Genomic DNA, 16,965 nt, shown 5'->3' with positions numbered 1-16,965 from the left:
TGCAAGGTTAAAGTAATTATATTGATGTCTGTATTATCATTGATGACATTCACCCTTCATACAATAATTAAAAGAAGTCTCTAACGAGTGTTTTGTTTTTGAGTGGTGAGTAACTCAGCAAGCTTCAGGCTAATATGTACTCATTAAATATGGTGTTCTCCAATCGAAGTCTACAGACACTGTCATAATAAATCCTATGTTACTAGAAGCCCTGTGACTAAGTAATTTGTCAACGCCGCTAAGTAAGCCTATGTTACATAATTGTGGAGCTAAATTAGAAACAGAACGAAAGGAGATTGATAATCCTATATTTGATTGCTTGTCTTGTGCTGGGGCCTTTTCGAGGGAAACTCAACACTAACACGTACCTCAGTCAAATCTATCTGAGGCTGAAAATACACGTTGTAAGTATCTTGAAATACATTCGTTAGCCCAGGGTAGATATCTCTCTTTTTTTTTTTTCACTATATGGAAGCAGGAAAACAGCGAAGACAAGGTCAGTCTGCCGATAGACGAATGAAATACTAAGCTTACAGAGGAGTAATGATGCCAAGTGAATCCAGTCACAAAGGACAAAAAAACCCCATAACCTTTCTATGAACTAGAAGTCGAACTATGGAAGAAGACGAGTTTTACGACACGGACTTGGAAGACGAAAGCCCCGACGAAGAGAACGAAGGGGAGGACCTCGTCAACCTCTCGCGTTCAACACAGGAAGTTTACCTTGAGGCCTGCAAGAGTAATAACATTGTGCCTTCATCTAAGTTTCTTAAGCAGTGTGTGGCAAAGGATATCGAATTAAACCATTATGGCCTTGGAGATTCTGGCTCACGAGCTATTAGTATGGCGTTGAAAGGATGTTTAAATGTGACTACCTTAAATCTTCATGACAACGGCATCGGCGACAAAGGAATGACATACATTGCAAAAATGTTGAAGAGGAACCCTTTTATCAGCAAAGTCGATTTGTCGGGAAACCACATCGGCCAGCAAGCTGCAGACGAACTCGGAGACATGCTTCTTCAGAACGACACACTGAAGGAACTAGACGTCAGCAAGTGCAACTTGCAAGGTAAAAGGATTGCAGTGTTTTGCAACTCTTTAAGGTTAGATGCACCATTGACCTACTTGAATTTATCATACAACGACATCGGTGATAAAGGAGCCACCTTTCTGGGTTCAGCCATCAAAGTCAACGCGGTTCTTGATATGTTAGACGTCAGTTGGAATAGCATTCGTGTTCAAGGGGCTCGAGCATTGGCCGAGGGTTTGAAAAGTAATACTCGCCTTAGGGAGGTAAACATTGCTTGGAATGGTCTTCTAGACGACGGCGTTACTGCTATTCAAGAGGCACTGTCTTGTAACCAGACGCTCAAAGTCCTGGATATTGGAAGTAACTGCATCACTAAGAATGGTGTTGCGGCCATAGCCAAATTCTTAAGGACAAACAAAAGCTTGGAGGTTCTAAAAGCTGGACGAAATCCTTTCCAAAGTTACGGCGCACGCGTCCTGTTGATGGCCATTCAAAAGAACACATCCAGCGCCTTAAAAGAGCTTCAACTCGATGATATCGTGTTTGATAAGGAGTGTGCACGTGAACTCGAAGCTCTCCTTGAGAGAAGGCCATTGTTCACCTGTTCCTGGGATATCAGTATAACAGGAGAACGACTCTCAGATCAAACCAAGCGACCCGAGATCCTGGACGTGTACTTGGCCTTCATTCGCACGAAAGGGCTTCGTTTGATCGACCTGTTCAAAATTTTGTCGAAAGACCGCGATGGTCTCAAGCTCAGTAAAGAGGACTTCGTGGTAGGAATGAAAAAATTAAACGCACCAATGCATGACGTTCAGATAAGAGAGCTCTTCGATAAAATGGATAACAACGGCAATGGAGTGATCGTCTTTCAGGAGTTTGTCCTTTGGACGCGGGAACGATATCAACCTCAAGGGGCGACAGCTCAAGAGGAAAGCGGTCGCCGTTTAACCATGAAGAAGGCAGCAATACCCTGAACTTGTTTGAATTACTTATCTGTGTTTCCTGTGTACACAAGGCTAATATTATTAACAATACGTAAACACCTTTCTTTCTTTAAAACTTCAGTTAATGAAAAAGAAATATATCGAGTAGTTCTACAAGACGTTCGGATTAAGTATTGATTTCGGTAACCTTTTAAAGTTGGTTTGGGCTTGCCTGGTTGTCGTCAAAATAAATCCTGCGGCAAAACATCTTGTAATAAAAGAGAAAATTTCCTATCTGTTTCCTGATTTTCACAAAGGATGAACTAAGCAGTAGTCTGGCTTCTAGTTTTGGAAATACTTTTTTTTTGGCCTTATTTGAGCATCGTATCAATCACATAAGGCGTACGCGAAAAACGAAAACAACAGAAAGGAAACAATTTAAGGGTTCTTTAGTATCAACAGAATCAACAGAAAAAAATAAGACTGGTTCAACAATTCGTTGCTAAAAAAAGTCATGGCTACCAAAAGGAAAAAAAAAAGAAAGTTTAAGTATTTTAATGCCTTTATTTTATTGCTTGCTTTGCGTCCGTTTTTTATCCTGTCTTACAGAAATACCGCGGCGTATTTTTCGTGTTCCACCGCCCTAATAAGGTGAAATAGAGTAATGATGGAATAATAAATTCATCTATGCCAGCCCCAAGATGATTTGCCGTTAACAGGAAGAAGTGGTTCACGTCATATTCTTTACACATGCTGATACTAGTTTTCGTAAGTCATACGTTCGTCTCCCTTTGCACTTCAGATACTTCTGATAGAGAAATTTCAAAACTTTGAAACCGTTGACTGTCTTCATCAGTGGAAATTATTTCAACATTGGAATAAACTTTGTTCCACCAGCGAGTCTTGTTCAGCCGCTGTGCACGCTCTACGTCGTAATCCGCTGCAAGGTTGCTTTCGGGCGCAATCGTTCCATTCCTTGCGTTCTCAGAATCGTGCTTCTCACCCGATTGTGAGCTGAATTTTACAGGAGGAATGGGAGACAATGGTGTTAAGGACTCCAAAATGTCTGGATACGGATGCTTCATCTCACTGGCTGGAGACTGTCCAGACGGTGAACCGTCAGGAGACAGCGTAATCATCACAGACTCGGGTTTCGCTATCGGGGGCGTCAGCGACGCTCGAGAGCGTTTGCTTTCAGGGGCTGCTTCCATCTTAGAGTCAGTGACCAAAATATCTGTCTCGAAAAACCTCATTTCAAATCTCTCGCCTTGGCTCTCCACAATTCCGCTGGTTGGGCTCTCGATTTTAGTTTCCACCTCAGCCGATGGGTTCGATGATTTCCTTTCTGATGTTACAGCTCGCAGTTTTTCAAAGCGCCTTCGGGGCCCTCTTCCTGTGGGCACCTTTCCGGGCCTCATGGTAGTACCTCGTTGGTGCGCAAAAGGGCCTTGGCTTGTATTAGTATCCATGAGATCCTTTTCATTGTGACCATCTTGTTCTTCAACTGTTTCCTGTTTACGTAAAAGCCACTTTTTCCTTTTTTCTTTCCCGCTGCGAACATCGCCGAGAGATGAAGCTGCAGATCCTCGATCATCTTCAAAGCTTGGGGATGGCGAAAATGACACTGTTTTTTTCGCTTTCAGGCTAACAGAGCGTGTAAGTGGGGGCGGGAGTTTCACGTCCTTAGAATCAGTAGCTGGTTCCTCCGGTGCACTGGAGGAGCGTTCTCTGCCTAGAGGGGGAGCCTGTAGTACCAGCGGCTTCTTTTCTTCTTTCTGCACGTCTTCTTCTTCGCCTTCCTCAACATCTTGAAAGCCTGCCGCTGGGCGCTTCTGTTTGATGAAAGATAGTTCCTCAAGGAAGCGGGTGATGAGAGCATTGCGAGAGCTCACGACCAGAGGTGGGCGTGATATCTTGGTTAACACTCTTTGCTTGAGAGCACGTTCAGTTTTGTTTTTGGGACGGAGATGAGAGACCTGCATCATGTAAATTTTAGAGACGATGAATCAGATGAGAAATGGAGGGAAAATCGAGGGGGTCAGTGAAAATTAACTAGCACAACATCCAACATATATCTGTATTGACTACTGTTAGGGACATGACATACCTTTGTTCTAATGAGCGGGCAAATCAACAAGAAGAGTGGAGTCCGGTATGACACGCAGAAATTCATGAAGTCCCAAAAACCTACATTAGCTATAAAGATGGAAAAGAAACTTTTGTTAAGCAGCGTGTAGGCTTCGCAAGTAATACGAAGTTAAAATTCCGCTCACGTCGTGAGAAGGTAGTTACGCCGAGTGGCTTCATTTTTGACTGCCATAAGAAGCAGCCCACTTTCGGTCGAGTCAGTCCAGGTTTCTGTCCGGTAAAAGTGAAGCCTGCATACAATACTAGCTCGCAAACCATGCAACTGGACCTTATTCAATTCCGGCAGCATCTTCAATCTTCGTACATGCATACCTTAAGCAGCCATTGGCATCCCTTAGGCATATCTCGCCAAATATGAACATAGGAGAGTGGTGAGTACCAAACCCTTTAGATCTCTACTTTGCCCGAACAAAACTGAAACTAAACTATATCTAGGTTTTTTATGAGTGGATAAAACTACATATTTATGAATATAGTCAAGATAGCCTTGTGAATACCGTTTTTTTTCGAATAAGCGCCCACGCTCTAATACGCACCCTCCGCCCACCCACTTGACCATAATATCGAACAACCGCCTCCCCCTTCCTACTTCACTTTCTTCTATTGTAGGAATGCTAGGGGAATCTGTTTCTATTGCCATTTTGTTAACAAAGGAATCGGTGCAGATTAATAATTTTTTGATGAGCGACCCTCGATTACGCGCTCCTCCTTCCAATACGCGCCCTTTTTAGCTGAAATTATAACTAAGAGCCTATGCGCATATTCGTGGAGACGTGGTATACCCAAGAAATCTTTTTCCGTAAAGAGCAGTCCCCTGAGAGAACTTTAAGGAGAGCAAGGACTAATTATCTTTTAATTATGGCGCATCAAAGTTTTTTTGTTATCAAAAAAGTTCAGATATGATGCGAATTCTTACTTATCTGCCCCGCCACTATAGTTTCCATGGCCTGATATATTCTGTACCATTCAGTGGCCAGACGATCCTCACAGCAGACCATCAGTACCTTTAGTCCTGAAAATTCAAATGAGATGGAATATTTGCAAAAAAAACATAGTTCCACAGTAATACTGCGCACAGCAATGGGAAAGAAGGGATAGGAACACTATTTTTCCTTTACATAGCACAAATAATATGATAATTCATGCCAAATTTTAGTCTTTTTCTGGACTTTTTTACGAGCTGTGATATCCTGTTTTCCGACCAAAGTTTACGACTAGTATTACACGTTCTAGTTAGAGGAGAAGTGACGAGGATTTTCCAAAAATCAAAAATTCTCTGATCACTAAAGGAAACGATCAGGCCAAGGCCCGATTGGTCATAGTCCGGATAACGCTATCCAACGGATAAATCGCTATCCGGCGGATAAGTATAGAAAAATACGTACTGCACTATCTACAGTATGGAAATTTATCCAGTGGATAGCTTATCCACCCTTTGAAAAACCGGGCCATGTAAATGAACGTGACGTTCCGCTCTAATTTCGCTACATGCTTTAAGACTTGATCTCTTTTCATAGTTTACTCAGGCCTAGAAAACTAGTTTGCCTATTCCCATACATAGGATTTTGGCCGAACCTTCAAAGCATAAATCTATATTCCGCAAATCACAAACAGACAGAAAGCTTCTTACCAAGATAAGCTGCACAGTACAAACTTTCTGAAATCTCCTCAGATGATGTAGTTGATTCGTGAGGTGTTGCAAACGTCAGAGAACGTGGTAATTCCAGGTCTTCATCGACAAATGAGAGCCGCACTGGACCAGTCCCGGGAGTGGATGGGTTCTTCGTAACCACTGTTAACAAGAAACAACTCAGCGCATAGGAGACGTCTTCGAAGGATGCCTTTGGAGCATCTGAAATGAGCACAAGTCAAGTCATTTGTCAGATGTTGGCCAATCTCACCTTTCCAAAAACCCCTTTCGAATCGATTGAAGAATTGATAAACCATTAATAAATCGAATTTTAGTGTTACAAAATTCAAGAACAACAACTCTCCTTTGATAATTCTCAATGACAACAGTATTATTTTAGATTTCACTGTAATCAGCATATTGTAACGTGTACTTTAAACAGCAGAGGATTCACTTTTATGAGCTCGTCTAAAATCCCTACAAAGACGCTTTATTCATAGGGCATGTAACCAATATCTCACGAATAGTTTCATCCTGATGGAAGCAATGCCGCGGCACCAAGAAACAATTCCTTCTTTGACAATCTTACCTGGACGCCCCGACCCAAGTCTGATAAATATCGGTAACATCAGGCGTAAAAACACCTTTTCTTTTCTGCTGGCTCCACCCAGGTCAATCGAGTTTCCACACAACTCTCTCAGTGAACAATACTCCCTCAGTACGTGCATCAGACGCGACGCTAGTTTGATGACGGTGTCCGCGAAAAAAGTGGGCGGAGACAAAATTGGTGCGAATGGTAGATTGGCGGCGACGGACACGGCGGCAGCGGCGCGTTCTTGGAGGATGAGACTAGTACAGATGTTTACCAGAGTCTACGGGAGGATAATTAAGGGGTAACAGTGAAGCCTTAATGAACCATGTTTGGGAGTAAACTTGAGGGTAATGACTTAGTAAAAACATAACGAAATGAGGAGGATGGAAAGGAGATGATATCGCGATGATAAAACGCACTTTGAGATTTTTTCCGAAAGCGAGAGACACAAACTCGTTGTGAAACACGAGGACGAAGTGCAGCATCGTGCACATCTGTGTGACAGAGCCTTCACGAGAAAGTAGTGAGCCGGTGGCGAGTCAGGGCAATGCACTGGGAGATCATGCTTGTGCTTTTCAAACAAAAGAAAATGTGGCATTGAATAAAGAGAAAAATAATTGGCGAGAAAATTGAATGTTTGTCACACAGTTTACCTTCAAATACGGGGAATTTGCTGTTGATGGCCTTTTACAAAGCGTCATATAAAGTCCTGCAAAAAGATGAAAGAAACAACGGAAAACCTTCATGTCTTCAAATGTCGTACACACTCAGATAAGTCCTAGGTAGTGGAGGAGGAAGGGGGGAGGGGAGATATACTTTGCGACCGGCGCCAGCGACTCCTTACAAAGGGCTACGGAGAGGGCAAAGCTATGAGGCACTTACTGGGGCTAAAGTGGAAGACTTCATTTTCGTCTAGAATTACGGTTAGAAAGCTGAAAAGCTTTGTTAGCTCTGGATTGGTGGAGAGGAAAGGGGGGGGGGGGGTTCGGAAGAGCGGGAGGGGAGGCTGATTACAAACTCCAGAGATTACAGAAGGAAGCTAATGAGAAAGCTCTATACGGTGGAGATATTATTGAAGGGGGGAGGTAATCAGAAAATTTTGATCATACGGGGAACTCATTCAAGAGGGGGCTCACTTGTTCCTTGAAGTGTTAGACGGGGAAATCATTTGAGACGGGAGCTTTATGTGAACTTTGAAATCAAGATGAGGGGGAATACATTAAAGATGGTCTTTATAGAGAGGGTGTTTCATTAAACTATTAACAGCATGGTTCCCAAATATTACAGCACCTCTAAAAGATTTCCAGTTCAAATCTCGACAGAGAAGGCTTTCACATAAGCTAATAAACAAACAATCGAGGGCAACTGCTCCTCAAGTGGAAGTGGAGTTAAAATACATAAGTCTACCTTTAAGATAAACCTCCAGAGATTTCCAATCGATGCACCTCTGCAAAAATAAGAAAAGAATTAGGAGTAAAAGAAGCGTCTCTTTAGGATAAGAGGGAGCTTAAGATACCCAACTTCGGTGTGCGGTTTACGGGTTGGGCGCCATGTTTGACCGTATTTGGTAATGACATCATCACACGACCGGGTAACCAGCCGTTTATCCGGGGTAGATGGCACTTTACGAGTGGTTACTTGCGGTGAAGACGGGGAAGCCGAGAAGACCAGCAAACGACGTTCAGAAAAGTATAAAACCAAAATGAGCTAAAGTGTGAGTTAATTTGTGATGCTTAATTTGTGTTGTACCAAATTAAGTCTAATTAAAAAGAAACATTTTCCGAAAACCAGCTGATTGGTCATTGGAGGTGAATGACGGAGACTTGTTCGAAGTCGAAAAATTCTTTTAGCAGACAATATTGTACCAACCATTTATGTGAACCGCATCAAGTGTATCTGGCCAAAAAGCCACCATGTTTACCAAAAGTCAAGAAGTTGTTTTCAGTCTTCTCAGACTTATTCCGGGTAACTTAAGTTGATCTTCCCGCCACATTTCACGAGTGCGGCTATCGTTAACTCACCCGTAGCCGTCTAACGGATCGGGGTATCTTAAGGTCTCTAATATGATCCACAGTGATTGGCAATCTTACCATCAGGTCAGGCTTGTTGACTAGCTTCTCGAACATTTTGTCGACTCTCTTAAGAATGAGTAACATCGAAGCTTCCAGGGCTTCTGGAGAACCTTTCAAAAGCGGTAAGGCATCTGTCATGTACCTGAAATGTTCCAAGTATTTCAAGAATAAAATAACAATAAAAAGAAAAAAAATACTGCGGGACTTAAGGCAGTATGCAATATTCATCACTAGCAAGCAGACCTCACCTGAAAAAATGCAAGATGAGGAGATTTAAGAAAGGCACCCCCCACCCCACCCACACACAAAAAAAATTCACGTACGCATTGGTAGGACATTACCGTTTCACTCCAAGACAAGACAGGGTCACGTGGTCGTAAACTGCCAGCTTCAACAAAGAGTAGACAATCTGTGCGAGGGTCTGGCAAGAGAGAATAATCAAATTAAATTTAACCAAGTAATATAAGTTTGATTTTGGAAAACGCATTTACAGTTACAAAAATCAACAAATGGACAGAAGCATTACAGAACATCTTCTGTCAGTCTCATTCACTCCAAGCTTATCAGTGAATCACTTGACAAGTTAACCTTACATTTTAATATTTTTTCTACCCATTTTATTTTCGTTGCATCTATTTGTTTCATGATGTTATCTCGATTGTGACTTATTTAAAAAAACTCCTATTTTTACACTAATTCACTTGGTAAGTTGTTATCGGATTATCGGACAGTTGAGTGAACCAATCACATTCAAAGTTGTAGTTGAAATCAACCATTAAACAATTTACGCCTCCTTTGTCAGTCTTTGAATGCAAATTTTCCCTTTCTTTCATAACTTGGCTATTCTTCCTTTCCCGGAAATTGTAATTTTTACGATTAATTGGTAATAAGACTTTGCGTCGTCCAACTGGGTCTGTAATCATACTCGTGATAAACTGATCGGACTCCCGTTGGGCGGTCGTCCGATTATGTTTTCACTCGTATGATTACCGACCGAATTGGACTCCACCCAGTTCTTTTACCATTACTTATTAAGCCCGCTTCTCTAGGTTGCTGTAAGTTGAAACTGTTTTTTTTTGACAAATTACCTTATAACTGACGAAGACGTGAAAAGCATAAGAATTGTTTCCTCGTGTTCTTAAAAATCGCGATTCAAACCTGTCTCACGATCATTCAAAGCAATTGTCTCTCAACGTTAAAAAAATTAATAACTCGTAAATATAAAACAAATCATTTTCAATCTTACATTGATACTGATGCTTTGAAGTAACTCTGGGACAGTGTATCTTGGTGGAAGTGAAGCCGTCTCCAGCTCCTCAAGTCGTGGCGCACAAATTCGGATGAAGTCTGACACAAGTATCAACAGCGCATCTCTTGGCTTCCGGTACTCCTCTAATGCTTGCATTACCTCATCTTTCTCTTCCTGAGCCCGCAGTCTCTCCAGGAACGGACGCTTCCCTGAAAAGAAAAAAAAAAAAAACATGCGTGTCAAGTCAAAGTGTTAGTGAAGGTGAATCACGAGTGCTTTGAGAAATAAAGTCTCAATCTTGTGCTGGCCATTTGATCATTTAATAAATGATCAGTATTTGGTTCCACACTTAAATTTTTAAAACAGTAAAATCATCACTGGTCTTTTTAACTCTTAATTGTACGAGTAGTTTATGACGTGTATCAATCAAAATTTTTTGCCCGTTTCGCTCAGGTATGAAGTTTAAAATGTCAAATGATAAAAGTTGACGATAAAGAGATTTAAACATACTAAGTCAGTCTACGAAAGCCATGCGTCTTTCTCTTTCCCAAAAAGACACGTGAATCAGCAAACGAGCCGTGGAGCCGAAGGGATAATGAACTAGGGACCAAATTACATTCTCAGAGATGTAAAGAGGTAATTTTAATTTCTGTAAAATTGAAAGCAAACGATGCGTGCTTTGGCAGCAAACTCAGAACAATAGGATTGTAAATACTTTGATCAGAATTAATCTTATTATTCAACTTAAGTTCCTCTGTCCCCGATATCACATCAGCAAGAATTTAATGTTAACATTTGACAAGCACACATAGTGCACGTCAACGAATGTTTTGTTGTCTCTGGAACTTGTGTTTTTGAAGTGTTTCTATTTGTGGTAGTTTAGTAAGTAGCGCCGTCCTGCTTTTACCAGCATAGAAAATGGTGTGAGATAGTTTGTATTGAAAGCAAATGATTAAATATATTAATAAATGAATGGATAAAGGAATAAAAAACCAGATTTGAAATAGAACTGAGGTACATTCATATGTTAAACAACGTCAAAGAGCCAGATATGCAGATACAGCAAGTTGATCCTAACAGTACAATAGCAAAAGCACCAACGAAGACTCCCACGATACTTGCGCTAAAATGTTTTTTCTTAGCAATCTTATTTTCAGAACAGAGCTTACATGAGAAGGAAAAGGCCAAAATTACTTACAATTATGTAGCGAGTGTCAAGAATGGTTGACACTATAATTGACGGAATAGTTACATTTGCTATCCTTGCACAGTCCGTAACACAAATTGTCACACAGACACCTTACCTTGACTGTCAACAGGAAGGGTCGGCAGGTTTCATTGTGAGATAAGTAAAATTATGTAGCTTTAAATCATCAAAAAGCATTTGATGCAAGTAATTTATAGAGAGTTTTTAAACTATTTAGAATATGCATAACGGTAAGAATGAAAAATACTTTAAAATACATGGACAAGCAATTAATAAAGAAATTTACTGACGTTTAAGTGTCACAGTAAAAAAATTGTCAGGGCAGGTAGAGAAAAATATTAATTATCAAGTTGCAAAAATGTCCTCCTTAGGAAATCTCCTCCACTACAATTAGAAATGTTACTTGTCTCTGTATAAGATAAGGAATTACATAATACATCCTGTAAATAAATAATATCACTGTAGCTCAATTAAAAAAGCGTTCATTTGAATAAGTTCGCAGAAGTTCAAGCTGTTATGGCTTTGAAACTGTAGCTTCCTATCACAAATGTAACAAAGGAAGAAAAAATGACGGTGAAAATAAATAAACTTGATGAAAGATTATCCGCGACTCGACGAATCAATCAGCTTTTTATCTAATCTTTTGATACAAATGTTTTTTATTATAAGCAAAGCAATATACTTTGCACACAGGCTTGCTATCTTTGACTGGATAACTTTAAAAAGAACCACATCGCCTCCAAGAAAGAAAAGGTGTCTGTTAAACTGTATCGAGAATACTGCGAATATTTTAGATACCCGTTTTTTGGAAACACGAGCGTATCTTATAAAAAAATATTTGTGCTATCCAAAATTTAAGTTTAGTCCGAAATTAAATGATTTAGCAAATGTTTCTCCGTCACTCGAGGCTTTCAATTATATTAAAACATGTTCTTCAAAGTCGACTTTTTTTTTTTTTTTTTGTCAAAGGTGTCTGGGGAAGTTTCCGCCTTCTGAGAGCACCACTTCTAAGCGTTTTCATTAGAGTGCACTTTGCATTGTTAACTTGGAACTTTACTTAATAACATTCCCAACTGATATCATTACGCAAACAAGCCTGATTTACTTCTTGGAGGTCTTTCGGCGATATTTTCTCCACACAAAAACATATGACTAAAAGAACTAACAACAATATCAGCTTACCGCTTGAATGTATGAGCTAAATGAAATTTCACCAATTAAGCCCTGATTTTGCCCAGCACTGGGCCTGAGCTGCAATATCAAAAAGACATAGCCTACAATATCCGACCTCGATACGTTTAGACAAAGATAAATGTCACCAGACAAACAGCTTATGTTCAAGAGAATATTCGTAAAATGAAAAGCTTATGTTTCAATTTAACCTTTTGTAAAAAAAATGAAACATAAACTTCTGGTACATAGCTTGAGGATTCCTCAAGTGCTCTAAAAAAAAGGTTCCCTCTTTTAGGTCAAATTTTCCTTACAAACACAAAAGATTTCTTCTGACTATTGCGCTAAAGGAGGGTTCTGTTCAAGGAGGATTCCGTTCACGGCAAATATACGAGTAGTTACTTCTGTAAGGGGCTCCCTAAAGTTAACGATACTCGCAGCATCCTGCTGAGGAGAAAATTTGCACGTACGGCAATTGAAGCAAAAAAGCTTAATTTAAATACATTTTTAGTCATGCCCTAATGCGCATAAGACTAGCCAGCATGGTGTTTCTTGTCCCATATGGTCAGTAACGCAAATGGCATAGAGGCCTATTGAAACTCCTCTTAGGAATATTTTAACGAAAAGGAAGACTCTCTACAACATATCATCAATAATAATAAAACCAAGAGAACAAGTCCGCTGAGACCGCTAAATGTTACAAAGGATGACAAATGTTACGAAAACGCTCTTTTAGGGTGATCAGGAATTTAAAATTCCTCACTCGGGAAAAATTATTAAATTTACCATTATCGGCCACGTAGATTTAAAAAACAGTTTTTGTTTCCTTAGGAAAACAAGCGTAAAAAATGTGAGCTTCAAAGAACCGAAGAGTGATCAACTAAAGATTGATTAACAAGTTTTCGAAAACCTTTATACTGAATCAAAATCACAAGATATCAATGAAAAGCGTTGAATATAGTATCACATCGGTTGAAACAATGCACTTTGGCCGAGTCATAGCGAAACGGAAAGACAGTCCTTCTCACTATTAACGACTTGTTAACATGAGAGGAACAGCTTCATTCTCTCTTCCTGATTGTTTGGTATCAAGTATTCTTATGGTCATGCAAACGAGGCAAGCAGCGTGACACTTTGTTAGCATAACAAGAATGCCTCTTTTGCATGTCATTGGGCAGGTTAGACGCTTACGAGACCTAGGCACTGTGCAAATTATCACAGTAAGACAACTGACTGAGGAGTAATTCAACTATTGAGCGGACACAGACACTTGACACAATAAATCTTCAAATGACATAATTTTCCGCCAAAGCCGGATACAAATTAAATCGAACCCACTGTTCTTAACCAAATCGCCCTAAAATAGCTCAAGAGCGACAAAAAAAACCGGGTTAAAAAAACAGCGACCCTTAACTGATAAAGAAAATTTGCATACGTATAAAGAGAAAAGCCGAAGCATCAATACTACGATAACTCAGGTTATCGTCCTTGAAACGAAGCCTTCAAAAACATCACCAGATTTTGCTCAATAGTCGTTCGATCGTCCTCTGTTTAGTGGTGATATGTTTACCGAGGGATTAGTTTTCGTGATCGCTGTTGTGCTCCTCTACTGCACAATTCAGAGCTGGGTAAACAAAGCCATGAATTATCCTCCCGGACCTGCTACTCTGCCGATCATTGGAAACCTTTATAACTTAGGAACTGTTCCACTCCACAGCCTGACCAAACTCGGCCAAAAGTACGGTAGTGTTTTCCAGATCTTCTTGGGAAGTCAACGAGCGGTTGTTGTCAGTGATATCACCACTGCCAAAACTGCCCTTTTAAGAAACGTTAATGACTTTGCAGGCAGACCCAGTGTGCATTCTGGTGATATCTATTCCCATAACGGAAACGCAATCAGCTTCGGAAATTTCTCTCCCGCCTGGAAACTGCAAAGGAAGATTGCACAAGGAGCACTCAAGCTGTGTAGTGCAGGAATGGAGAAACTAGAAAGGATCATTTGCAGAGAGATCGAAGAAGTTTTTCGACAGTTTGATCTCAATGATGGGAAACCGCACAATCCAAGTCAGAGTATTAGTGTAGGAGTTCTAAACATAATTTGCGCGTTGACCTTTGGTTCACGATACAGCGACTGCGATCCGGAGTTTAGCACCGTTGTCGAACTCAACGACACCTTTGCAGAGACACTGGGTCTTGGAAATTTAGTGGACATATTCCCTGCACTTAAACAATTGCCGTTCGACTCAAACAACATCCGTCGACTAAAGAAGTCGGTTCAAGAAAGAGACAGGATCCTTCTTAAGAAGTACAAGGAGCAACTGGAGACCTACGAGCCAGGAAAAATCAGAGGCTTTACAGACGCACTCATCAAAGTCATAAAAGACAACGAACAAGCTGACAACAAGATCAACTCCCTGATTTCAGAAGACCACATGCTCATGAGCATGGCCGACATGTTTGCTGCCGGATCAGAGTCACTAACTTCCACACTTCTCTGGGTGCTGCTTCTCCTCAACAACCACCCTGAGGTTCAGGAGAAGGTGCATCGTGAGCTCGACGAAGTGATTGGCCGCAAGCGTCTCCCCAGTCTCACGGACAAGAAGAACCTCCCTTACTTGGAAGCGACCTTAGCCGAGGTACTACGTCTCAGGCCACCGGCTCCACTGGGGCTCCCTCATAAGGCGCTAGTGGACACCACCTTAAACGGGTACAACATCCCCAAGGACACCACATTGATAGTCAATTTATGGGCCATTCACCATGATCCTAAGTACTGGGAGAGCCCTACCAAGTTTGACCCCAACAGGTTCTTGGACAACAATGGCAATGTATTGAATCCTGCATCTTTGAGTTATCTGCCGTTCTCAGCTGGTAGGCGAGTGTGCTTGGGTGAGCTGATGGCAAAAGCGGAGTTGTTCCTGTTTGTTTCTCAGCTATTGCACCAGTTCAAGATTGAAAACCTCCCCAACTATCCCTACCCCTCTCTAGAAGGGACGATTGGCATGGGACTGAAGCCCAAACCTTACAAGGTTTTCTTCAAACGGCGATTCTAGACTTGGAAAAATGAAAGAGTCCAGTGACACAATGAATTTTTATTTTTTGAATGACGCTTACTGCAAACGTCAAAGTTGAAACTTTGGAAAACTTCATATAGAACCCTCTAACTATAGAAACAAATTTTTCGTTCCCTCCTAGTCGCTTGATTTTTAGGATTAGAGGAAACGCTGGGTAAAAAGAGAATTAAATTTGCAGGTACCACATTCGCCACGTTAAACTTCTTCAATTTCGTGTCGGAAATGACGATGATCTTAAGTGCTATGCTATGCAGTATATAAATATATATATATATATATATATAAACTTTCCGTTCCCGCCTAATCGCTTAATTTAAGGATTAGAGGAATTGCTGGGTAAAAAGAGAATTAAATTTGCAGGTACCACAAACGCCACGTTAAAGTTCTTCTTCAATTTTCAATTACGTGTCGGAAATGACGATGATCTTAAGTGCTATGTTATGCAACATATATATATATTTGAGAATATGCGATTTTTTGTTGTCTTTGTTTCAACTGTGACGGACAATATGTAAAGTAAATTTGTCTCTCTAGGAACTTCCACGTTGACCATTTCCGGGATGTTCTCGTCTTCAAGGTTTCCTCTTGTTGTAAGGTACCGGGCATCACACGGATCTGATCCGGTTAATCAGAGGTCTGTTTAACATGATGCTCAGCTAAGTCTATAGTTCCTGCTATTTCAGTCTGTACACAAGCTTTTACACTGCTTGGCCTCCCCCCTGCAACGATTGCGCAACTAAAAGGTGTTAAAAAACCTACCAGTGTCATTGTATATCTGTGACTTTTGATAGGTGGGCTGATTGATTCAATTAGATCAATTGCTTACTGTGTTCAACAGTTTGTTCATCAGAGGCCTCTTCCATCACGGTACTCTACGAATTGATCACTTAGTACTCTTTTTTGATAAATGTGACAAGAAGTAACATAATTCTTAATATTTCTACGAATTCCTGGCAAAGAGAAAGCACTCTGAGTCTTGTAAATCGGTGTGTTCAAATCTGTGCGGTCTCACTCCCAGTCCTTTTTGTGCTTCATCTCTTCAACTCATATCTAAGAGACAGGGGTTCGAACGCCGTCGAAACCTAAGTTTTTCCAACAGCAAGGAGTTATCTCCCTTTCTTGACTGGAGCAGCGCATAGCTTTTCCTGATTGTTTCTCGGCTATTACACCAGTTTAAGATTGAAAATCCACCTAACTGCCCCCTTCCCTCCCTGAAAGGGGATATTAGCCTTGCTCTAAACCATACAAGGCATGTATCAAAAGGCGCTTCAGCTATGTAACATGCAGAAGAGATATAACAGAAACAGAAAAGACAAGTGAGCGTTACGTACCGAGCACATGAAAATAGACGCAGACGTCGAGTGAATCGTAAAAACAACTACTCAAAAGACCAAATCGGCAGGTCTTAGTCATTTCGAATTCAACAACATATAGCATCTAAGTGTGTGAGAGACTTATAACCAGATAGATTCCAAATTGGTGTGCGTCTGATCAGTAATGGATCTAATATGACGCCAAAATGCATTTAAAGGAATAAAGTAGCACAAGAGTGGAGCCAAGTGTGTCACTAATTTTCGTATCACATTTTGGCGTCTTTTGTAATGATATAGTGAATCCGCAGTTGCTTCAAACCTAAGCATTCCTGCATGAGTAATGAGCCCTAATGAAAGACCACAGAACCTCAGAACTTTGAACGACTGAAAAATCTTCAGACTTTTAAACAAAAAAGAAAAAAATCAAACAAAGATATCATCGTCTAGGAATCAGCTTTTAGCTCGCATAATTGTGGCGTTGAAACTTACTGTTCTCTGCACATGTAGGAATTCTGAATATTGAAATTTGAATTTGGCAACGTGTACAATAC

At 40.7% G+C, this 16,965-nt stretch overlaps 3 protein-coding genes across 4 annotated transcripts in view; 2 read left to right on the top strand and 1 right to left on the bottom strand.

The window, feature by feature from the left end:
- The first annotated feature begins 615 nt into the window (after positions 1 to 615).
- Positions 616 to 2,010, top strand: LOC136281829 (leucine-rich repeat-containing protein 74B-like). Its single transcript, XM_066168859.1, has one exon. It carries the CDS (start codon positions 616 to 618, stop codon positions 2,008 to 2,010), a length of 1,395 nt encoding a protein of 464 aa, XP_066024956.1.
- Positions 2,011 to 2,509: 499 nt separating this feature from the next.
- LOC131788433 (protein unc-80 homolog) overlaps positions 2,510 to 16,965 on the bottom strand; it is a 43,322-nt gene continuing 28,866 nt past the window's right edge. For both annotated transcript variants that reach the window (XM_059105519.2, XM_059105520.2), the window contains 10 exons: positions 9,648 to 9,859; positions 8,743 to 8,822; positions 8,420 to 8,543; positions 7,737 to 7,776; positions 6,983 to 7,038; positions 6,327 to 6,609; positions 5,738 to 5,959; positions 5,024 to 5,119; positions 4,067 to 4,155; positions 2,510 to 3,935 (listed from right to left, as the gene is read on the bottom strand). In XM_059105519.2, the coding sequence (XP_058961502.2) occupies positions 2,733 to 3,935; positions 4,067 to 4,155; positions 5,024 to 5,119; positions 5,738 to 5,959; positions 6,327 to 6,609; positions 6,983 to 7,038; positions 7,737 to 7,776; positions 8,420 to 8,543; positions 8,743 to 8,822; positions 9,648 to 9,859 (2,405 nt within the window). In that variant the 3' untranslated portion in view covers positions 2,510 to 2,732. The remainder of the gene's footprint in view (positions 3,936 to 4,066; positions 4,156 to 5,023; positions 5,120 to 5,737; positions 5,960 to 6,326; positions 6,610 to 6,982; positions 7,039 to 7,736; positions 7,777 to 8,419; positions 8,544 to 8,742; positions 8,823 to 9,647; positions 9,860 to 16,965) is intronic.
- Positions 13,507 to 15,467, top strand: LOC136281993 (steroid 17-alpha-hydroxylase/17,20 lyase-like). The gene has a single exon (XM_066169029.1). It carries the CDS (start codon positions 13,590 to 13,592, stop codon positions 15,078 to 15,080), a length of 1,491 nt encoding a protein of 496 aa, XP_066025126.1. The 5' UTR covers positions 13,507 to 13,589; the 3' UTR covers positions 15,081 to 15,467.

This window comes from Pocillopora verrucosa, chromosome 6, assembly GCF_036669915.1.
Source record: "Pocillopora verrucosa isolate sample1 chromosome 6, ASM3666991v2, whole genome shotgun sequence".
Classification (NCBI taxonomy): domain Eukaryota; kingdom Metazoa; phylum Cnidaria; class Anthozoa; order Scleractinia; family Pocilloporidae; genus Pocillopora; species Pocillopora verrucosa.
This window is presented reverse-complemented; position numbering and strand designations above follow the sequence as displayed.